The 22,740-nt window shown below is 53.0% G+C and overlaps 3 protein-coding genes across 10 annotated transcripts in view; 1 reads left to right on the top strand and 2 right to left on the bottom strand.

Moving 5' to 3' along the window:
* Nucleotides 1-6,628, bottom strand: part of AATF (apoptosis antagonizing transcription factor) — a 112,350-nt gene extending 105,722 nt beyond the window's left edge. The window contains exons 1-4 of one of the 2 annotated variants that reach the window (XM_055257053.2): nucleotides 6,246-6,628; nucleotides 5,056-5,247; nucleotides 2,132-2,542; nucleotides 1,521-1,658 (exon numbers count right to left, since the gene is read on the bottom strand). In XM_055257053.2, the coding sequence (XP_055113028.2) occupies nucleotides 1,521-1,658; nucleotides 2,132-2,542; nucleotides 5,056-5,247; nucleotides 6,246-6,336 (832 nt within the window). In that variant the 5' untranslated portion in view covers nucleotides 6,337-6,628. The remainder of the gene's footprint in view (nucleotides 1-1,520; nucleotides 1,659-2,131; nucleotides 2,543-5,055; nucleotides 5,248-6,245) is intronic. The other variant, XM_055257054.2, reaches the window with a different exon arrangement.
* A 3,437-nt stretch (nucleotides 6,629-10,065) lies between these two features.
* LHX1 (LIM homeobox 1) lies at nucleotides 10,066-18,662 on the bottom strand. Of its 2 annotated transcripts, none has more exons than XM_055257058.2 (6): nucleotides 18,076-18,662; nucleotides 17,051-17,678; nucleotides 14,910-15,136; nucleotides 14,536-14,813; nucleotides 13,101-13,266; nucleotides 10,066-12,715 (listed from the first exon to the last, which is right to left on the bottom strand). In XM_055257058.2, the coding sequence occupies exons 2-6, from the start codon at nucleotides 17,218-17,220 to the stop codon at nucleotides 12,336-12,338; spliced, it is 1,221 nt and encodes a 406-aa protein (XP_055113033.1). In that variant the 5' UTR covers nucleotides 17,221-17,678; nucleotides 18,076-18,662; the 3' UTR covers nucleotides 10,066-12,335. The 2 variants fall into 2 exon arrangements, with proteins under 2 accessions (XP_055113033.1, XP_055113034.1); XM_055257059.2 differs by having other exon boundaries at nucleotides 18,171-18,662.
* LOC129469882 (uncharacterized) overlaps nucleotides 18,438-22,740 on the top strand; it is a 58,465-nt gene continuing 54,162 nt past the window's right edge. For 4 of the 6 annotated variants that reach the window (XM_063628621.1, XM_055257068.2, XM_055257067.2 and 1 more), the window contains exon 1: nucleotides 18,438-18,852. In XM_063628621.1, the coding sequence (XP_063484691.1) occupies nucleotides 18,438-18,852 (415 nt within the window). Of the gene's footprint in view, nucleotides 18,853-19,225; nucleotides 20,209-22,740 lie in introns of those variants that run through there. The other 2 variants (XM_063628619.1, XR_010118027.1) reach the window with 2 other exon arrangements.

Here is a 22,740-nt window from a genome sequence, read left to right as displayed (position 1 = left end):
CACCCGCACAGGCCACATAAGGTTCCTGGAAGGACTGCCCAGACTTCCCACAGGGGAAGAAGCAGACTTCAAGTGTGATAGGACACAAAACCCAAAAACTGGACTCTAGGAAGCCATTCCTAATTACATCAGGTATTTACCTACAAGAAACATTCACTGAACTCCCTACCCGGGAAATCGTATACATTGATCTTGAATGGCTTAAGGCGGTTCTACCTACAGGCAGATGCCAAATTAGATATCCTCCTCAGGTCCCTTCCAACTCTAACTCCATGATACTAAAAAAATAAGTTTTAAAGAGCAAATGAAAACATGAAGTCTCAGCATGCAAGTAAGACATATTGATCCCAGGTGAGGGCAGAGGCTCATGCCTGTAATCCCAACACTTTGAGAGGCCAAGGCCTCCCAAATATATATATAGAGACATAAATCTATATAGATATCTATAGATACCTTTATAGATCTATACAGATATAGATATCTCTTTCATGAGGACTCTGAGTATCTAGATATAGATATATACAGATCCCAAACACAGCACACTCACCCTAAATCTCCCTCTGCCCCAGTCCTTCAGTGCCACTGGGCACACAGGCAAGCAGCACACAGGAGGCAGTGTGATGCAGAGGGAAGATTCCTACATCATAAGGTAGAAAAGTTGGAGCCTCATCTCCGCCATACACAAATAAGCTCTGCAACTTTGGGCAAGTCATTCTGGGTCTCAATTCTCTCATGTGTAAAATGAAGACGTTGGGAACCAAATAGTCTCTCAATTCCTTTTCCTCTTCTAGAATTCTTTATAGCTCAGTAATTCTCCTCTAAAATGTGTTCCTCCCTCGGCATATCATCTTTCCTCACTCTATGCCACTCAAAGAAAGATATACATAAGATCATCTTAGCACATTGTTCTAAAAACCTCTCAAACATAGGAAGCATCTTTTAAACATATGATACAACTAAGTTTAATGAGCTGAGTTAGACATTCTTTTTCTCCCTTTCTACATCAGTGGGTTTTCAACCAGCGTCCCCTGAGCTTTAAAGAATTAACTCAGGGCCAGGCTCAGGAGGTCACATCTGTAATCCCAGCACTTTGGGAAGCAAAGGTGGGAGGATTGCTTGAGGCCAGGAGTTTGAGACCAGCCTGGACAACACAGTGAGACCCTTTCTCTACAAAATATCCCTCTCTACAGGCAGGGTGGTGCATGCTTGTGGTCCCTGCTACTCAGGAGGCTAAGGTGGGAGGATCACTGAGGTGGGAGGATTGTTTGAGCCCAGGAGGACGAGGCTGCAGTAAGCTGTGATCGCGCCACTGTACTTGAGACTGAGCAACAGAGTAAGACTCTGTCTCAAAAAAAAAAAAAAGCAACTCGGAAAGCCAACGGGGATGGGGAGGGGAGAGCAAGGGCAGATGACAAGAAAGCACAATAAACATGGCTCAAGCTCCCAGTCCACTTCAATCAAAGCTGTCTTCATTTGACAAAGTGGTTCTAAGTATCCCAACAGGACATAAGTATTCTTACTATTTCTTAGGGCGCTGGAGAATTCTGGGCCACCTTTGTCCTTAAACAGTGGGAAAACATCTGGTTGAGGAAGCTGGTTGGTGGTCAACAGAGCTTTCTGTAGTTTGATCCTTCCTTCCAAGAGCTGGTCCCACAGTGCTGAAAAGAAGAAAAGAGAATCCTATTTCTCGATAATAAAATATTCTGAGGGTGAGGTGGCAGGGGCGGGGAAGAACAGGAAACCACACCAGTCTCTAAGCACCACAGCTTTAGCAGTTTTATGCCATGGAAACAAATATTCTCTATTATAGAAAATAAATTCAGTATCCATGAAGCAAGTATTTGCTACAGCAGAGTGGGAATGCTAAAACCCAAGGAGAGGAGAAAACACTCTTCTCTTCAATCTTCCCCAGTTGCAGGAAGTACCAGAGCAGAACCAGCTAAGCAGATCAGTGCAGAAATGGCTGGCTAAGCATACAGGAATAGGGCTTTAGGCCTCTGGGTAAGTGGGGCATGTCACAAACTAATTGAAAGGACACAGGAGATAGAGAATAGCCAAAAACAAACAAATGAAAAGTAGACCAAATGCAGATACTTTGAAAAACAGGCAATCAGCAAAACCATGTACAAACCTATCTGGTTCTTCACGGCTCTTCCTTTCTCCACTTCCTCAGAAACTTTGACACTGGAGAAGGTCATCACCGCATTATCATCCTCACTGTTTCTATCGCCAGCCCTGTCTTCCTCACTCTCGCCTTGGGAGTCTTCCGCGTCATCCCCTTCTTCCATGCCACTCTCTTCGTCTTCCTCCTCCTCACTGCTCCCAAGGCCATCCATTCCCTCGGTAAACTTCTCAAAGTCAGTGATGCTCTGGACACTGAAGCCCGGTGTTTTTGCAGAGTGGCTTCTGCTCTTCTTGCCCTCCCTGTGATCACCACACTCCTGTTCCTCAGCAGCACCCAGGTCATCCTCATCAGACTCCTCCAGACCCAGTACCTCTGAATCTTCATCTCCAGACCCTTCCTCATCAGATATTTCCTCGTCTAAACAAGAAGAGAGGGAAGAAAGAGAAAAATGGGTGTTACCTGGAGAAAATACCAAGCCATAGAATTCATTTCAACTAAAGCACTGTGGCATCGGGGGGAAAATATCTTACTGTACTCAATTCAACAATATATTTATTACACATCTACAATCTCCACAATGCTAAGGGAGAAGCAAAGATGAATAGAACATGGGTCCTACCCTAACAAAAGGAGCTAGTGGGAAAGACAGACTCACAAAATTACAACTCAAGGAAGAATCAGAAGTGCTTTGACAAAATTTCAATAACCCAGAAGAGTGAGAAATTTTAACTGTGGGGCAAGTGAATTTAAGCTAAGCTCTAAGGAAGAGCTAGCATTTGGTCTGGCCCTTGAAGAACAGTAAGATTTCAACTGGTGTTAGAGAATTACCAGTTTTCCTAAACCTGATCTGAAAAAATGTACAATCTATCACATCCGTGTGCCCTATTTACTAAATACTTATTAAGCACTCATTATGAGCCAGGGGCTAAGGAAAGGCAAATAGAATTTAATACCTGCTGGGAGGAGTTCATGGTCTGGTGGGAGTGGTAGATATGCATGCCAATAATTATATTATGTCATTAGTACACAGCATATGGAGATGGAACCACCTAACTCTCCTGGAAAGGTGGGGGATGGTTTCATGTGGAGAAGGAGACATTATAATTTTCTTATGAAGCATAAGGCAACAGCTCATAGACAATGAAGGGGGAAGAAAAACAGGAAGCCGCACGGGAGTGCAGGATGCACAAGGAAGTGATGGGAGATGAGACTAGAAAGTTGCTCAGGGACCACATCAGGAAGGGTCTCGTCTTTCATGAGGACTCCGAACTTGATCCTATGGTAGACAGAGTGCTAGTTAAGGCTCTTTCTTTGACTTATGCTTAGAGTATCATCTGATATTTAGAGGTTTTTACAGTTTATCCAATCTGTTCCACAGTAGAACATAAAAGCCCCATGTGTTTCAAGTATGATTCTAAGATAGAGGGACCAGTTTCCAAAAACTTTCTTCAATAAAATAAGATTTTAGGAAAGCATGACAGGTCTTCGGCGCTTCTTGAAAGAGGTATATATAAACTTAAGACACAAAGCTGCCAAAAATATAAATACAAAAACTAAGTGTCAAAACAGTAAACAGAAATTATTTAAATTCTTTGAATGTATGCCATTTCTCAGATTAAGAAACATTCATACAGAGTTTACTAGAGTGTACATCTTGGAGTCAGACAGCCTTCATTTGAATCGTGTTTCTCCTGTTTACTAACTATATGACCTTGAGCAAACTTACGTAACCAATTTGCCCCTCAATTTCCTTATCTGTAAAATGGGGCTAAGTAGTAAGAACAACTTCCTGGGCAATTGGGAGGATTAAATTAGGTGACACATGTAGTGATAATGGTGATAATTTTTTATAAAAATCTGTCTAATTCCAGGTAATTTTATAATATTTTTTTTGAGGACTTACTGTGTCCCAGGCTCTTAGAACTTGAATTATAGAGCTAAACTCAGTGCCTGATGCATGGTAAGAACTCAATAAATATTATCATATTTGTCTCATGACTGGTCCCTTTATCAGTCTCTAGGCAAAGAATATGAAATGAGCTTATCAGGAGCTCCCAGAACTACATCAAGAACTAAATCATAGATATCATAACCTAAATGATAGCTCCTTTTATATTATCTGTGGATTCTCAACATGATACCACTGACCTTTCTAAAGGAAAACAAATGACATTCTCCCAATAATCACCATTTCTAGCCCCTTCTTCCACTCTGAGAAACTTACAATTCTTTAAAACTATAAGCGCACAGACTCCTAACTCTTTTGCAGGGAAGAGAAGGATTATGTGATTTTTTTAGAATGGCAAAAAATGAGTTTCATAAATAACTAATATCACACAGTGCTTCAGTGCAAGTCCTGGAAAACCAAAGGTCTGGGGTCACAATTCAAGGGTAACATGCTCATCAGACACAATGATTTTTCAGCTCATAACCCTCTCCAGTAGCCAAAATGCACTGCCTTCTCTGTCACTCCACTGTAGGGTGAGCCATTAGTCCGAACATAAGGAGTATAGCAAGTTAGTCACTCTGGGCTTTAGATTCCTTATGAAGTGAAATGAAGTAACCTCTAAGACCCTTTCTAATACCAAATCAATGGTCTCTCCTAAGATAACAGATAGGGGTGCCTGACCAACATGGACAAATCCCGTCTCTACTAAAAATACAAAATTAGCCGGGCGTGGTGGTGCATGCCTGTAATCCCAGCTACTCGGGAGGCTGAGGCAGGAGACTCGCTTGAACCCCAGAGGTGGAGGCTGCGGTGAGCCGAGATGGCGCCATCACACTCCAGCCTGGGCAACAAGAGCAAAACTCCGTCTCAAAAAAAAAAGATCCGCAGACTACTCTTGCAGAGATCATGGGGGGTGATGGGAGGATTTTAACCCTAAAAAAATTAGGGAAGAGAAAAGTTCCATTCAAAAATGTCTACTCACCAGACGATCCTGGCAGAGTCTGATCCCAGTGGTCTTCATTCCATGCTTTTCTAGAGGTGGTTTTGCCGCAATACCTTTTGTCTGTGTCCAAGAGGGAGGCTGATGCCAGTTTTCTAATGCTACCCACTGCTAGGAAATCACCTTCCCCATCTTCCCCTTCATCAAACCTGTCAATCACCCTGGCAGCAGTGGCTGTTGGGGGAAGAGGGAAAAGTAAACAGAATCTCCAGGTTAGCAGAAACTTTAACGGGAACCCTGGTCGACCCATTTATCTCATACTTGAACGTCCTTTACGAAATCCCCACCAACTTCCAGGAATAGGAAATTCATTCTCTCCCAAAGTAGAACACTGTCTTATTGCTGTTTCTAAACAGAAAGTTGACTCCCGGCATCTACTAGTGGGATCTATTTCTATGACTTGGATCCTATCAAACTAGTTGAATTCCTCTTCAATGTGTGACAGTCGCTCCAATGTCTTAAATCAGCCATCACGTTCTCCCCTCACTCTGTCCCATTCTTTGGGGAGTTTTCTTTGCTTATTCTGGCTAAACAGCCCCGGGTTTCTTCAACTGATCTTCCTAAGATACGGTTCAGCACACGCATTTATCCCTCCTTATTATCCCCTTCTCACACTTCTGACTCAAGTCTAAAGCAGGATTACTCCCAGCTAGACTCTGAACATCAGCTTACAGAACAGGAGTCTCAGTCGTCAGCCACTGAACAAGTGTCTTGAGACTTCAAGAGGCTTAAACACCACCAGAAAATCCTTCCATCAGTCTCCAACTTAGTTTTTAAGGGCAACCAGAGTTAAAAACATGCGACTTTCTTCTCCCCCTTTCTAACGCAATAGCAGAAAGGGCCTCCTCAAAGCTAACTTCCAACTTGCTAGCAGACTCTCTGGCTCCTTCCAACAGGCCTGGAGCAAGTAAACCTGAAGACCAGCTCCTCTCGGCCTGAGCCCTCGATCTGTTCCACCCATCCGGCCGAGCACCAAGTTTCGAGTGCGTGTGAAAAGAAGCCGAAGCCCTCCTCCCGAGCCCGGGACCACCCTCGCGGGAGGCGACGTTCCTTTGAGCCAAGCGAAGGAGCGCAGGCCCGGCGGCCTCGCGCACGCCCCTCCCACGCCGCCCCCGGGCCCCACAGGGCCTGGCCCACCGCTCCGCACGTGGCCTGCCCCAGTCCAGTCTCACCTTCCTCGGGGTCCGCTTCAGGGTCCGCCTCGCTCGGTCGCGGGTTCAACAACTGTTCCAGTTGCAGCGCCAGGGGCTGCGGCCCCGCCATCGTCACCAGCTCCCGGTCCACTCCGCTTCGTGCACGTAAATGTGCAGCCCAACCCCCGGCCCCGAAGGTCCCTCCCTGCCGGGTCCTCTCGCCTTGATCCGATTCCCCGACTCCGCCAGAGACCGCGCGGAGGCCACCCCACAGCTCTGGACCCGCAACTTCCGGGAGGCGCGCGGGAGGGGGCGGGGCCTGCGCGTCACTGCGGGCGTTGCTAGGATGAAGGCGGAAGCGCGCAGAAGGTTGAAGGGATTGGAGCCGTGAGGGCGCGTGTGCCCGTGCGCTTGCGCGGGAGGGGGCGGTGCGGAAGCGCGCCAAGGCACGTGACTGCTTCTGTCGCTGAGGGGATTGCGATGTGCGCGGCCAGTGTCCCCTTGTACAAAATATACCTCGAGATTTGTGCGAGATTCGCTTAGGAATAAAGCGTAGCGTAGCCGTGGCCCACGGTGGCTGATTTGGGAAGGAGGAGGGAGTAAATAAAGCTTAAGCTGCTCAAATCGCGGGTGCGCACTCGGGCACTCAAAGACTGGGACCCAAAACAGGTTTGGCATTTCGCAATTTAGAGTAGTCTGAGGTCAGGCACACGCCTCCCGCCCTTCAGCGGCCAGGATTTGGGAATCCTATGTCAGGGATATGCACGTGTAAGTGTGCGGCGGACTGCTGGCGTCTTTCTTAATGGGAATACTTAGGAATCGCTGTGGCTAAAGATAGTTTCTGTAGCGTCTCTAAGTGTCCTTGCCTGAGCAAGGAAAAGGGGGTAGGGTGTGGATTTCTCCACTGCATACCCCTCCGTATTGATTATCTTTGCTGTTCAGAGATGAGGGCATGCTCAGACACCTTAAGCAGGTGCACAAATGCAGAAAAATACAGGTCTACCGTTAGAGGGGCAGACTCAAAATATAAAGACTTAATAGTATAAAGGTAATTGCACCCGGCACACGGAAAGACACAATCGCTTTACATCCTCTTTCCTTCATCAAGCATTCCCTGACTGCCCACTATGTGGCAGGCACTGCTAGATAAGATACAAGATAAGTAAGTTGGATTCTCTCCCCACGGTGATCAGCCTAGGAAGGTAGACAATCATGTAAACAGAAACTGCAATAAGGGATGATAAGTTTGACTACAAAGTGGTCTATTCTTATGGTATCTGTTGGAGGTTGCCTGTAGAAACCTAGAACCCTCTAAACAGAATCTGCCTCAAAAGGATCCAGAAAAGAGATGTTAGTGGTGCACTGTGGCAGTGCCCCTTGGGTACAGCCTGGGCCAGTTGGATCCCACAGCTGAACAAATGGGGAACCTCAGCTCTCTACTGTCTCCCATGGAAACCAAGGGAAGAGAGGATCTCTGACTTTCACGATCTTCATATGTCCTCAGGGTCAAGAGCAATAAGAGGACACCACTTTAGTGGAGACTGTTCCGTGTCCCTGTAAAGTGGCTCTTGAAGAATGAAGACAACCAGGGCTGCAGAGGGGAAGGAGAACCTGTCTGAGGGTAAACCCCCTCAGACGTGGAAGGAAAAGAATGCCAGGCTGCCAGGCTAGGCAGGGGACTCAGGAGTAGACAACTGCTTTTTACCATCCATAAGAGAACTTAGCCTAAGAGAACAGTTTTTCGTTTTCCTCTATAATTGCAGTCTTGTGCCTGCGTCTGGGCCTCCCAAGCAAAAGTGTGTTCCTTGGTCCTTGGCAAGGTGCCATGGGGCTTCAAAGGACAAAAATGTTTCTCCCACCCCACATTTGAGAAACTACCTCCTGCAATCCTATTCCCTTGCTATGTTGGGTACTTAAAATGTTTAGAAACCTGGACTTTGAGGTAAAGAGAAGGAAGAAAAGAGAAAGGGAGGTGAGTCAGTGCAGAGACCACCTCTAAGCTGTCATGCAAACAGAACACTGCTGGCCAATTTGGGGGCTGTGCTGGGCAAACACTCAGCAGAAAATGCCATAGACCTGTTTCCTTACCCTCCCTTCTCTGTCCTGGTCCCTACTGACTTGGGAAGCCATCTTAGCAAGGAATCAAGACCGTTCTACTGTCACACACATCCCAGGGCCCCCCAAAATATTTGCCTCCCCTTATACTGAAGGTATAAAGAGGACTCCAGAAGTGGAGGGAAGAGGAAGTAATTCCAGGAATTAAGATGCAAGTGAGAATAGTTGAGGCAAGGGATAGGGGAGCAAACTCTCAAATACTCCCTCTGGGGGCCTCTTCCTACCTGCATTCCAGTGTCTTGAGATGGTGGGGGAAGGGCTTCTTGGTGGGGTAGGGATGGAGATGGAGAGTGGACTGTGGCGAGGAGTTTCAACCTCTGACTACTGTAGAGATGAGAGCAGATGAGAGGAACAGGGAGAGGAGAATAAGAGTGAGCAGTTCCCTAACAGAATGGCCTTCTCCACAGAAGGTGGAGGGGCACCCGGTCCACAATCCCTCTCCCTGCCCTCCGAGGGCTGCAAAGTGGCAGGCGATTAGGCACAGCAGAGGATGGGCAAGGGGTGACACTTTCCAATTGTCCCAAACAACCGTCTGCTCACTTGACAAGGAGTTTCAAGAGTTTAGGAAAACCAAGTTCCCGCTTGCCTCTCCTCAGATGCTGTCCACCCTCAGGTCTCAGCCCTGGCAATGCCCATCCTGGCTCTCCACAGGTAATACTTCCCCAAGAGCCTCACCCGGAGCAGCTCACCAGCGGCAGCCAGCCCAGAGAAGTTGGGTGGGTGAGCTTCAGCTCCCTCGCCAGAGCAGATGGTGGCTCCCTGCTGCTGGAACCCTGAAGGCAGGTGGCGAGAGGCACAGAGGTGGTGGCTTTAAGATGGCCACGGGGAGAAACCAGGCTGCCCTCCCAGGCGAGAGGGGACCGCAGTGGCGCTTCCCTCCTGCTGCGCCTCCCGCGGGAGCTCCGCCTAGGGATGGTGCCGCGCGTCCCCGCACCTCGGGGCTAGAGGTGGGCGGCACAGCACTGATGGGAAGGAGAACAGGCCCTGACATTTCCAGGCCTCCTCCTTGGGGCCTTCGGCTCCAAATTTGACTGCTGAGCGTTGCCACCTGTTCGGGTTTTCGCCAGGATTCTGAATCCCGCGCCGAGGGGAGAGACTGCGCCACAGCCACGGAGTTAGAAGAATCGAATCCACATCGTGTGCCCAACTCGAAAACGCTTCTTATCAAATACCCCGATTCCACAATAAAGCTGCTAAATAATTCAGCAGCCTTGATAGGAAAATGCAGCTTCCCAATGAGCGCAGTTCATTTAAATGAATGTCTTTAAAGGGGGCTAGGGAGTAGAGGCTATAATGAATAAGTTAGCTAGGATTTAATGTGTATAAATGCTAAAAAGGTAAAAACAAGCCGATCCAGTGATTGCATATGAAGCAAATAAAGAAATGTGCTGCATGCAGAGGCTGGGAGTTTCACAAGTCTCCTCTGTATTTCATACATTTTTATTTCTGAAAGAACACTGCCAGATTCCTCCCAGATAGCCTCCTCCCTCATTAGATAAGCCATCATATGGATGCAGTGAAATATTGCTTATTTTAAAGCCTTCTCTGCAGGAAAGATAAACTTGGCTGTGTCTTAACAAAATTTGAAAACAGCACTGGAAATTATATACCATTTAATGTCAAACCTTTGACCTTTTAAATAAGGAAATAAATAATCCAGAGTGAAATCTGGGTGATATGGAAAAGAAATCCTGGAACTCTAATAGCATCTGATACTGAAACACACACATCCACAAGAGTATTTCATAGTAGATAAAATATTCAAATTTCTTCCAAGTCTAATGAAGGACTGGAAAGAATCAAGCTAATTTTAGAACTTTTCAGTTGAAATTTTATTTCGATATTAGTTATTTTTGTTCATCTTTCAGAGAAACTTAATATGTATCTTATGCCAGGCAAAATAGTTTTCCTTCTGGGGAACTTCAAAGGTAACAAATACTATAAAACAACAATTTCATATCAGTTCTGTGAAAGGGATTAAAGTATTTCATTTCTAGCTGTACTATACATTCATTTTACGTTATCTTTCAAACCACCAAATTAGAAAGCCTTTACATTATCTTTCAAACCACCAAATTAGAAAGCCGGATTATCTATAGGAAATGAATTGAAACGGAAAAGGACCACCTCTAACTATGTATTACAAGTATCTGATACTCACAAGCCCAGTTTTGCATGTGCAGGGAGAGTGAAAGAGGGAATGCCTTGGATCTTATGCCTAATCACAGACCTGGACCACTCATTTTTTAGCCATAGATTTGATTTCTATTTCAAATTCTATATTAACTTATCAGCAAACATCTCTTCAACGGTATCAGTTAAATCCACAGGATGCAAATCTGTAGCTAATAACAGCAGGAAGCCACAAAGAAAAGCTTGGCTGGCATTAGCAAAAGGTTTCAGCCACAGCCAAGGCAAAAACAGATATATCACCCCAATCCTACCTCTCTTTTCCACTTGGCTTCTGAGGACCCATTCAGCTCCCCATCAGGGCTCCCCTTTGAAAACATCAAATAACACACCAATTATCTAAACATCAGATTTTCTATTTTTATTAAAAACTCACAAATTTATTCAACATGTTTTCTTTCATACAGTGAATGGTCTAATATGCACTGGAGGTCACACAAGCTTAGGTTTATTAGAACAATAAAAGACATGAGAAATTTAATATATAAAGAAAAAGTAGCAGCTGTTGACTGCATATTTGACCATAAAATTTAAATATTTTGGACTTTTATTTTAAAGACACAAAAATAAAACCTGTGTGGGTCTATATAAGTCATATTAACAATTCCATGAATGTTCAACAGGACAAAAAATTAGCAAAGATGTTTTTTTTTTTAAACCTTGTAACACTTTTTTTTTTTTTTTAACACTTTCTCAGGTTGCTGGTGCCAGGCACCTTTACAGTATTTGTGCTATAATTATTCTATTTGGCAACTGTCTGAATAGCATGTTTTCTCTTTGCCGCGTGTAAACAACACCTTTTTACATACTAGCACAGTGAGCCGAAAGCCCTGCAAATCTGTCAGAACATCTACAGGAAAAGAAAAGGAACAATTTTGGTTGATTGCTCAAAACATTTTGTTTTTGAACAAGAGGTTTCAAAACAGGATATATTAGTAAAACACCGAACTCCTGAATTTAACATTATACGTAAACAGTTGACTGTTTTTAGTTCAATAGTCTTTTTTTCTTTTTTTAACTTTTTGTGTGTGAAGGTAGAATACTTTTCTTGTACAGCTGATGTTCAAGTCATTTTACTGAGCGGTCTGGCTGGAGACCATCCTACCGAGTGTGTCCGTGTACGTGCGTTTGTGTGTATGTGTAGTTTTGCGAAGGTAGAAGAGTTGATACGGAGGGCTTTACATTTGGAATTTTGCAATTTTGGCAAAAACAAAAACCAAAAATCCAGATAGACAAAAAATATATATATAGTCCCACCTGATGCACGGCAGGTCGGCGTTTCTGAAGCTATAAGAGTTTGTTGTCGCGCTGTTGAACTCTGAGACAACACTAATAAGTGATATCCCAGAGCTAGAACCCTCCTGGCTGGCCCGGGAGCGCCCTAGGCCGCTTCACTTCCTTCACCCGGCTGTGCTCACGGCCTCCCTCCCCAGGGCTCCTGGCATCGCCAATGGCTGTGCGCACCCGCGGCTGCCCTGGATGTCTTTTCGCCGCCCGCCTGCCAGGCGCACACGCCCGCGGGGTCTGTCTACGGATCCGGGTCCAGGTGGGAGTTGGGGAGAGTTCTGCATTTCCCTTTGGGAGCCCCAGTTCTGCACGTCGACAGCCAGTGCGCGGATCCCAGTCCCACCACGAGGCCGATTTGGATCCTATTTCGTGTCCCCCTTTTCCATCCGGTCTCCCCAGAAGGAGAATGGTTCTCGAGGCTGGAGGAAGGGGGTGGGGACTTGCTTTTTATGTTTTTTTTTTTCTTTTTTTCTATTTTTCTTAAATAAAAGTTCATTTCTGTACAACCACGAACTCCGCAGACCGTGCGAGACCCCGCTACCACACGGCCGCCTCGTTCATTTCGGGGGGGTGGGACAGGTGGTTTCCGTAGGTCGCCCCACCGTTGACCGACAGCGACGAGAAGGGCGGGCTGGGCCCGAAGACCTCGGCCGACATGGAGTGCAGAGGCCCGGGCAGGCTGGGCTCGGGGCTGGGCGAGTCCCCGGGTGGGTGCGCCAGGATGTCGGTGAACCGCTGCGCCTCGCTCGACGGGTGGTGGCCCGGCAGCGGGTGCTCCAGACCACCCAGGGGCGTTCCGGACGGCCCAGATGACGGCACGAAGGGTAGGTCCACTGGCGTCTGGGCCTGCGAGGACGGGGGGCCTTGCGGGAAGAAGTCGTAGTTGCTCCCGGGCCCGTAGTACTCGCTCTGGTAATCTGCGGAGCGGCGGGGAGGGCGCACAACGTCAGGGCCCGGCCGGGGGCCGGCGGGACCGAAAGGGAGGGAAGACGCGACCTCGGCGGGCTGAGGAAGGCCACGCGGGGAACTCGCCGATCGCGGGGAGCCCTTGCGGGCCTGGGTGCAGGGAGGAGGCTGGGCGCAAGCCCGGGAGCTACCCCTTACCAGCCACCCCCGTCATTCAGGGCCGGGAATTGGGCCCTCGGTCTCGCCGCCTCCCCTTGATTTACTCCGATTTCTCCCTACTCGCCCCAACTCTCCAGTGGCTTACAGAGAGCGAGGCGTGCGTCCCCCGCGCTGCCACCCGCTTCCAACGAAGCCCGCCCCGACCTGGCGGCGCCCCGCCACTCGGCGCGCACCCACCTCCGTAGAAGGAGAAGGGGCCGTTGGGGATGAGCTCGCCCGGCTCCAGGCGGTCCACCAGCGGCCGCATCCGGCGCGGACTGCGGAAGAAGGCGTGGCGCCGGGCGCCCAGCGCGCTCAGCTGCTTCATCCTCCGCTCCTTGGAGCGCCGGTTCTGGAACCAGACCTGCAGCACATGGCGGCGGGGTGAGGCCACCGAGACTCCACCCCCGACCCCGAGGTGCTCCGGGCCTAGCCAGCACCCCTCCACCGCCCGGCTAGCCCATTCCGCGCGCGCGTGTGTGTGTGTGTGTGTGTACGGTAGTGGTGACGGTGCGATCTCTGACTAGGACCCTGAGCCAATGGTGAGCAGGAATCCCACAGGAGGACCTGGACAGGCCGCCCTGTCTGGAGGGGTCAGTTGTGGTATAGCTGGGGTTTTTCTGACAGTCACACTATCACAGTTACAGCTTCTCTGGGGCTGTACACACGTGGAGACTACGCCTCTCCAAAATAATGTCAGACACACACCGCGTTTCCATTTCACGGTGTCTTGCAGCAACCCTCCTCCCAACCATGACAGAGACACAGAAACAGCCTGTGATACCAAAACCCACAATCTCCTTTTCACACCCATGTACAATCTCACAGTGCCAAACATACTTATCCACAGCCTCTTGCCAATAGTGACACAGACACACGACTTCTCATTCATACACACAGGTTCTCACAGTCTCCTATAGGCCTCAGGGCCTTCCGTGTTGCACACATGTGCACATGCACAGCCAGCCTCCCAGGCAGGTACATCCACCCACACCCACGCAGGGCATCCAGGCCTGGTGAACCGGACACCTAGCACTGAGCCAGAGACTCCCCCTGGCTTGGAGCTTCAGCAGTCTCACCTCCTTTCCGCCCACAGGCCCAGCTGCCTCCAGGTAGCCTCCCATCCCCATTTCACTCCAACCCGCTGGAAGCAGAGCTGATTCCCGGGGGAACCACCTCTCTTTGGAGGGGAAGTCCCTGATATGGGGCTTGTCTAATTGGAGCAAGCGATTACAAAGTTGGAGTTTCAGACTTAGGAGGAGTTCACTTTGTGCAGAAGGCAGAGGGACTGATTGACTCTGGGGGACACTGAGACTTCTCTGACCCTTCCGAACCCGAGGTGGGGGTGGGGTGTGTGCAGAAAGAGGGCTCCCCACCCTCTCTAGAGTGTTCAACATTTCTCCTTCTCCAGCCTCTGGCTGAACTCCTCTCCCTCCCCCTCCACTGCCAAGATCACCTCTGTTGGGCTGGGAAGAGGACTTTCTAGATGCTGGAAGGCATCAGGCATTTCATAGGTCCCGCAGGCTGGGGATGTGTCTAGGCACCCCACCTCCCACTTCTCTCTGGATTCTGGGCTCTCCCGGGCTCGGCCTGGGTGCCCTCTGTGGGATGGAGGGGCGCGCCGGGGCCTGACCTGAATGACGCGCATGTTGAGGCCAGTCTCCTGCGCCAGCTGCTCGCGGATGTGGCGGGTGGGCTTGGGTGTAGCAGCGAAGGCGGCCTTCAGCGTCTCCAGCTGCTTGGCTTTGATGGTGGTGCGCGGTCCCCGCCGCTTGGCGCCCAGGTTCTGGTCGTCATTCTCGTTGCTACCCCCTTCCTTGTCCGACACGTTGGCGCTCTCCGAGTCCTTGGCGTCGTCCTGCGACGGGTCTTGGGAATCCGGAGACAAACTGGGGTCACTGCCCGTGGTGGCTGAGAAGAGGGAAGGGACAGATGAGCCGGGGCCTTGGCGAGCCTTCCCCCCCCAGGACCCGCTTGCACCTAGCCAGCCAGGAATTGGGGCCTCACCCGAGTGAAGGCTGTTCTCTTTGGCAACACTGCTGTTACTTAGGTAATCCTCTTTGCAGACGAACTTATTCTCGTCGATGATGTAGAGTTCCTCGCCAGTGGAGAGCTGCTTGTTACACATCATGCAGGTGAAGCAGTTCAGGTGAAACACTTTGCTCCGCGCTCTCCGCACCAGGTCGCTGGGGGAGATGCCCTGCGCGCAGCCTGCGCATTTGGTACCGAAACACCTGCGGGGGGCGGGGGGGGGGGGCGGGGATGGGTCAGCCAGGGGCAAGGGGAGACAGGCGGGGAGAAAGATGACAGCGAGAGAGGGGGAAGATGTAAAAAGTGGAGGAAGTAGGAGAGGAGGAATGGAGCACAGAAAGAAGGGAAGAGAGAGAGATAAAGAGAGGCAGAATTCCGGTTAAGCAGGTGAGGAGGCAGCAGGAGAGAGAGCGCGGCACCAGGGAAGAGTCAGGGAGGAGATACACGCGGTTAGAACCAGGGGCCCAAGCTACCCCCCAAGCCCCAGCCTCACTCCCAGCGTTATCCCAGAGGAAAGATGCACCGTCTAAAGAAGGTGGCAAGGCAGTGACCTGTGTGGGCGGGGGGAACAGGGGCACTTATTTTCCGATTAGATTCAGAAAAGTCGAATTACAATTAGAGCGCTATATAAACGTGCGCGGAGCGCCGCTTTTCTCTCCTTCATCGCAAAAGGACCCGCACATAGGCGTGGGGCTGGCGAGGTTAGTCCCGCTGTTGGTAAACAAACATAGCCGCGGAGAGCCCCCCGCAGCCTTAGCGGGGCCGCCGCCACGCTCTTGCCTAAAGCGGCGCAGGTTGGCAAAAGCGGGAGCTGCGGGAGCTGGCTCTGGGCGCTCTGCCGCGGGTTGTGGAAGCCAGGCTCAGGGACCCACTGGCAGCGGGTATGAGTACGGTTTGCCACCCTCCCGCTAGGATCCAGTCCTTGAGGAAAACCGAGCAGCCCGCGGAGGCTCAGAGGCTCAGCCTGCGCGTTCTCCCGAAATACCAGCGAGTACGGAGCTTTGCTTCATGGTTCCACGCAACTCAACCCCAGCCACGAGTCCTGGAGCGGCACTGGGGACAGCGCGTCTTGGCCCTCTGAGTGGCTTTGAATCCCTCTTCCTCCTGTTCCCTGGTTTGAACTATGACCACAAACTCAGAAAAGCAGAGACCAAGTCAGCCGAGTAAATTGCGAGATTTCACATCCGTAGGGTGGAATTACAATTCGCATTTGTGCCCGTTCTTCTCTGTTGACTTGTGTGTTTGTGTAGATGGAGAGACAAAATTGTGAGTGTACGATAATATAATTAAAATGCTAAACGGATAAGCGGGGTAGGGAGAAGTCTCCCCACCAGCAAGCTGGAGGTCTCGGCTTTCCCCCAGGTTTCAGCAAGGAGGTTGCTGGCTGTGGCTGGCAGTTTCCTAGGAGGACTACTGAGCGGAGCCCGTGGGAGTCGGAGTCGCCTGGGGCTGAAGCCGAACCACCAGACAACTTCGGCAGCCAGGGAAGCAGGAAAAAGCTCCGGGCACTTCGCAGGCTACAGTGCAGCAGTTTGCCCAGGTCTGCACTCGGAGGCATGTCCGGGTTTGGGGAAGACCCCCGGGCGTGCAGGATCGGCCTTAAGGCCGAGGTCTTTCCTGCCGCTGACAGGGCAGGTGGCGCAGACACTCTACGCAAAAGGCTCGGAGCTTCCCGCCAAGACCGCTCGGGGTCGGAAAAGGTAGTGGCTGGGAGGGAGCCTGGGCTCAGCCTGGAGGGCAAGCAACCCCGAAGGCCTGGAGAATGCAGTTGCTGCAGAGCTTGGCTCAGGGAAAGACAGCAGTCCGGGCTACAACGCCCGAGGCTGCCCTGTCTCTTCCAAGCTTGAAGGGGCTTCTGGGCCGAGTCAGGCTCAGATCCTTTCTTCCCAGGCACGTGCAGCCAAGCCCAGACCCATAGTTTCCAGGATGCAAGCAGGGCCGCGTCCCGGGCTCCCAGCGCGCCAGCTGGCGGAGAGGCGGGCGCCCGCGGGACTTGGCTGCCCTCTCCAGAAGCAGTTCCTAACTGGGCAGCGAGGCCACGCTAACCTCTGATCCGAAGCTGGCCGGGAAGGGCCCACGGGGAGGGAGCAGCAGAGGCGTGGGAGGAAAGTACTCACCGGAAGAAGTCGTTCTTGCAGTAGAGTTTGCCTTCCCTGGAGAAGCACTTCTCGGTCAGGTTGCATTTACATTCACAGCACTGGACGCACTTGACGTGCCAGGCCCTGTCCAGCACGTTCAAGAGAAAGCGGTCCAGGATGGGCCTTTTGCAGCCGGCACAGTGAACCATGGTCTTTGGTTTGGTCTGATGAGGCCCAGAGAGAGAGGGGCAAAGTAGAGCCCAGGGGATGACTCCTGAAGACAACCGGCGAGAGCTCCCCAGTCTCTCCAAAAAGAGGACACACACTCGGCCGTGCAAGCCAAAACTCACACGAGGAAATCAAAGTAGGGTGGAGGAAACGAGGCTGATCGGGGCCTGGGGATGTCTCAGTGAAGTGTGCAGCCGGGGAGTCCCGGGGCCCCGGGCTGGAGCGGCGCCGCCTCAGCTCCCGGGGCGAGGAAAAGAAGTCTCAGGCGGGAGAGAATGCGACCCTTCTGCTCAGAGCCCGCGGAGGAGTGAAGGTCAGCGAGAACGGCGGCAGGAACGGAAATAAATAAATAAAAACGGAGAAGAAGAAGACGACGACGACTCGCCGAGCTCGGGTTGCGAGGAAAGCGCCGCTGAGTTCTCCCGGGCTTGAGGTAGAGCTGTCAGAAGTCAAAGTGCATCTGCTTTTGTCGGGGTATGAGGGCGAGTGTGTTCGTGCCAGGCTGCCCACCACTGGGATTTCCCCCCTCTTTTTAAAAAAAGGGAAGAAAAGAACAAAAGGAGCAGAGAAGCTTTGGATCCTAAACTGCCGGCATCGCGCCGCGGGTCTGGACGCGCCGAGCGCCCGCGCTGGGCCTGGGGGAGGGGGCGAGGGCCGACCGCGGGAGAAGGGAAAGAGGGGAGGGTAGGGGGAAGATCTTGGTGTTGATTGCTGTTATTGCTTAGGTTTCCCCGCTTTTGGAGAAGTGTTTGTGTCAATCGAAAACAGAGAGGGACAACTCCGGGCGGAGGCAGCCAGGTGCACTCGCTCCTTCCCTACCGCCCCAGCCCAGTCACCTCGGCCCTTGGCCTGCCTGGCGGCCTCCGTGTCCTCAGGGCGACCCTCCCTGCGCCCGGGCTCCTTCGGGAGGCACTACGGGCTGGCTTCTCACCGCGCCTGGCCGTGCATCGTGGCTCCAGTCACAACTCGCGGCCGCCTGGGCACACAGCCCCGCATCGCTCGGCCCACGCTCTGTCTGCCTCCGTCTAACCCCACAGTCGCTCGACTTTCTCTCCTTTTCCTTTTCCCCTTCTTTTTTTCGTCGTGGTGGCAAATCTGGGTTTCCTTTCTAGCCTCCTTCCTTTTTTTTTTTTTTTTTTCTTTTGCAGCGGGAGGAGTCGGGGAGGAGGGGGGCAGCTTGGAGAGCTTAAAAAAAAAAATGTCCTGGCGCAGCGGCTACACTAGGCGGGCGGCTGGAACGGCTCGGCGCGGACCGCCGCTGTCGCCGCCCGGGCCGCGGCTCGTTGCTGGCCCTCCCTGGGCGCGTCCCTCAGTCCCTGGTCTCCTGGCCCAGTCGCCGCCCCGGTGCGTCTCTCCCCAGCTCCGGCGGCTCGGTCACTGCTCCTGGCTGTTGGCTGAGCTCTGGAAGCCCCCTCGCCTTAATGCAGCGCCCACCGACGTCACTGCGGCCTGCGACCAATCAGCGCCTCGCGGTCCCTCTGTAAACCATTCTGCATCCCCCGGCCCGGGAGAGTGCGGGGAGACCGCGTTTAGAGGATCAGTGGCGGCGGCACCCGCGGCCCCGCGCGGCGCGGACGGCGGGCAGCACCGTGCCTGGGCCCCCTCCTGCTCTGGTAAGGCGTGGGTTTCGATGGGAGGGACAGAGAGAGAGCGGGAATAGGCGCAGGCGGAGGCCAGAGTTCTGCTGTAGAGTGAGGGTAGTCCAAGACCGAGCCTTGTGGAAGGTTGGGGTGCAGCCGGGTCCGGAATCCCAGGCGGCTCCGCTGCACTCCTGGGCTTTGCAATTCAGCGGCTGTTGGCATTGTCCCCCCGTACTTTCTTGACCTGGAAGTTTGTCCCAAGCGCAGCGCACATCTTTGGAGGGGGAGGGGGCTCTTAGCAGCAGAATCTCCCTCCTCCCGTCCCTCTTTCTGTGCCCCCTCCCCCAAGCCATCCAAAGTCCACAGGGTCCGGGTCCTGGGCGAGCTGAGTGCCTGTCTCCCGCAGAGCACTCTCGCAAAGTTGATTCGGGCGGTTTCCTGATGGGGGCGGGGAGACCGGAGGCGCGGCGCCGGCGCGGGGGAAGGAGTGGACCAGGAAGCGCCTCGGGTGAAGAGTTGCAACCCTGGCGAGAAAGTTGTGAGAAAACTGTGATCCGGAGACACCTTTTACGTACAAAAAAACAAACGACTAGGCGGGAAACCGGGGGCTCCAACGGCGGCTGGGGGTGGTGGTCGTGGCGTTGGGAAGAGGGAAGGAGGAGGGGGGTGCCGGGATGCCAGGAAGAGCCTGCAGTAGATAGGCGTGCAGTGTATGGGCAGCGTGTGCCGGGATTCCAGTTCTCCCCTGTCCAGGTTTCGGGTTGGCACCGGCTTCCCCAGACAACAGCAGACCACACCCTCCATAGTTAACTAACTCCTCAGGGAACCCGTAACTCCCTAATCCCGCTCTGGCTAGGAACTCGGGACCGCGGGCCGCCCCCAGGGGCTTATTTGCCTACACGTAGGGGACAGATCCTGGTCTAGAGTGCCTTTGTCTGGAAGAGTTACTCTAGTTTTTCGGAGCTCTCAAGTCAAACCCTAAATTCCGTTTCGACCACACCTGTTCTGGGTGGGCTTAACCAGGATTTCTCTTGAAGTGGAGTCTGAAGGTGGTTGGGCTGGGCGGTCCCACTTTTGCTCCCCGTTTTTGTGTTTCGGGGGAAGGGGTGCTAGGAAGGCTCATTTGGCCCGAGCATGGAAGGCAGTGATGGTGGGCGTCCCTCCGGAGCTGGCTGGTATTGTGGAATTGGCCTTTGGACCCCACTCGCGATGCGCAGACCAGACGGAAGCTGAAATGGGGGAAATGCTCGGGGAAGCGGAGTCGCAGTGAGCCTGCGCTGGCAGGGAATCCCGCTGTGCAGATGGAATACCCTCTTCGGACGAACGGAGAAGCTGCTACAGCGAATCTGGCTTGCGCTCCGTGGAACCGTGGGGTTTTAGGGCTCTGCCAACGCCCCTTTGCTGACTCCGCCCGCACCGCCCAGCAACCTCGAGGCCCACAGGCAGCCCCCGCCTTGCCGCCGGCGTCACCATGTCATGGAAACCTAAGCCGCGGAGACCCGCAGTGCGACTCGTTGGCGTTCTGCCCTGACCCTTGGGTACTGGGACCCTAACGCCTTCTCCACACTTTCTTGCACATACACATGTGGGCTCCCGGCTGCGGGCCGAAGGAGGGTAGGGGACTAGTCAGCTCCCGCGCGCCGCTGGCCTCCGCCGGTCGCTCCCAGACCCCGACGCGGGGCAGGGCAGAGGATGGAGAAGGCGGTTCTGCGATCTAGGGGGCGGGCTCCGCGGGCTCGGACTCGGCTTCGCGCTCCTCCTGCGGACCCGGCACTTCCTGGCGGAAGACGACCGGTACTCGGTAGGATTCTGGCACCCCCGTAAGCGCCAAGAGGCGTGTGGCACGGGGTCCTCACTTCTTCCGCCCGGACCCCCAGGCGCCTCCCAGCCTGCTGCGCTGCGTGAGGACTGCGGGGAGGGGGCCAGTCCAGCCCTGCTGTCCTCACACTCCTCCCCTCCCCGCAGCTGTCCCGGTTCTCGCCGCCAGCGCCCTCGACCCAACCGCCCCTTTCTGGAATCTATAGTGGCCCCAGTCCCGGGTGGCTCGCCTCCGCCCCCGTCCCAGCTGGGCTCCTTCTCATGCAAAGCAGAGGGGTCACGATGGAGTGTGGGGCCGTCAGTGGGACCTACCGGACGACAGCTGGACCTAGCTGCCGGCCCTTCCCCAACCCAAGGCCTGTCACCTCCCTCCGGTGGGCAGGAGGACGTTGCTCCATCCATTTGGAGGTGCAAGAACCTTGGGACCTAGGTATAGGGGAAAGAAGGCCCCTCCCCACAGACGGACCAGCGAGGCAGGGGAGTTGAGGGTGAGGACAGGACGCTCGCTCTAGGGCGTCAGGCTCCGCTCGTCCTGGTGTCCAGATGGCTCAGTAAACAGGTCCGCAGGAGCCAACCCTGGCGTCTCTACAAGGGAGGCCGGGAGCGCAACTCAAAGTGCGCCTCTTGGCTCCAGATTTTATGTTTGGAGTCCAGATTTAACTCCTCCACAGGGACCGCACATTAGACTAATGGTGGGTTTTGTTTTGTTTTTGTTTCCATTGAGCTTTTGTTTTAAAACATAATCGGTCGCAGGGACATGGAGAGAAAACTGACCAGGCTTTCTAAATTCGCCATCTCCGAAGCCGCTCAGCTCAGCTCTGCATTTAAGCCAGTGTCCGTTCAGCGAAGAGCACCAACCTTCCCTCCTCACCTTCCCGGCCACATTTATTGTCTGCATCCTCAACTACGCAAGCGCTTTCCTACCCACCGTCCTCCACAGACCCACAGCCACTTACACCGCCCAGGACCTGTACATTCTGGACCAGGGTCCGCGGGGATCATTTTCGCCGATAGCTCGGTGACTGCAGATTCCTTTCCACTCTCCTCCCAGGCACCCCCGGATACGGCCCCAGAGGGCCTAGGAGGTGACTTTCACAGTCCAGGTTTCTTTTCTTGAGAAGCTCCTCGACGATCAGCCCCAGAGGGACCCTGGTCAGAACCCGGGTTGGAGAGGGTTCTGTCAGCCCTCCCCAGCTGCCATGCAGTTTGGGGAGCCTGAAGGTGCCCCTCTCAAACTTCCACCTCCCTTCCTTCCCCCGCCCCTGCCCCCTCCAGGTTCCAGAATGACGCTCGGCCCATGGACAGAGCCTGCCCGAGAGCCTGCAGCACTCTCGGCTGCTATTGATCCCGAGGATGGTGGCCGCCCCTGGCCATTTCCCTCCTCTCTCTTCGGCTCCAGAACAGCCCAAGGAGCAGAAAAGAGTGATAAGGCCGTAAAAGGAGGCGCCTGGGGCGTAGCCGGCTCTAGGAGGTTACCCCAGGCGGAGTACACACCCTGCTACACCCATCCCGGAGAAGGGAGGAAATAGCCAGCCCGGAGCACCCCTGGACTCTGCCGTCCCAGAGGCCACGCAAACTCCGCCCAGACTCGGTGAGGCCGCGGTAATGCCACGCAGGGAACTGCGTGGATAAGGTCGCTCGGATCTGAGCGCCAAGGTCTCCTGCCTCTCCTTCCCGTCTAGTTCTCTCCGGACTCAAATTGCCTTAATCTCGCCCATCACTCTCTCATGGAAATGATCTACTCGTGTGCAGTACTTTACAGCTTGTATCAGGGTCTCCCCTGAACCGTATAGCAAGAGGGTGATGGGGGGTGGAAGAGAAAGGTACTGTCTCCACTTTCCCGGCCAGGAAGCCCAAGTTAGGAGGCTTGTCCGAGATCCCTAGGTCAGCGCACTATTTAAGGTTAGAAGTTGGGTGGGGAGCTTAGCACCTCGCTCCAGTGTGCACTTTGCGCCTGGCCATGTTTTATAAGCAAGGGGGGCTTGGGCTGGTTAAGAGGGAGCAGGGACGGCAGGGCCAGGAAAGGGCAGCATCTGGCAGGCCGAGGCGTCACGGTGTGTGCCTGGCCTGGGTAAACAACTCGGGCTTCCCACGAGCGCTGGA

The sequence above is a fragment of the Symphalangus syndactylus genome, chromosome 20, assembly GCF_028878055.3.
Source record: "Symphalangus syndactylus isolate Jambi chromosome 20, NHGRI_mSymSyn1-v2.1_pri, whole genome shotgun sequence".
NCBI lineage: Eukaryota > Metazoa > Chordata > Mammalia > Primates > Hylobatidae > Symphalangus > Symphalangus syndactylus.
Note: the sequence above shows the minus strand (reverse complement) of the source record. Positions and strands in the feature narration are given on the sequence as shown.

What these genes read in the sequence shown, in the direction of transcription:
- LHX1 (XM_055257058.2), bottom strand. Translation starts at nt 17,220, where the DNA reads ATGGTTCACTGTGCCGGCTGCAAAAGGCCCATCCTGGACCGCTTTCTC. An exon ending in TCAACATGCGCGTCATTCAG is followed by an intron (nt 13,267 to 14,535) that starts GTCAGGCCCCGG and finishes CATGTGCTGCAG; the next exon opens with GTCTGGTTCCAGAACCGGCG. An exon ending in CCCCTTCTCCTTCTACGGAG is followed by an intron (nt 12,716 to 13,100) that starts GTGGGTGCGCGC and finishes GCCGCTCCGCAG; the next exon opens with ATTACCAGAGCGAGTACTAC.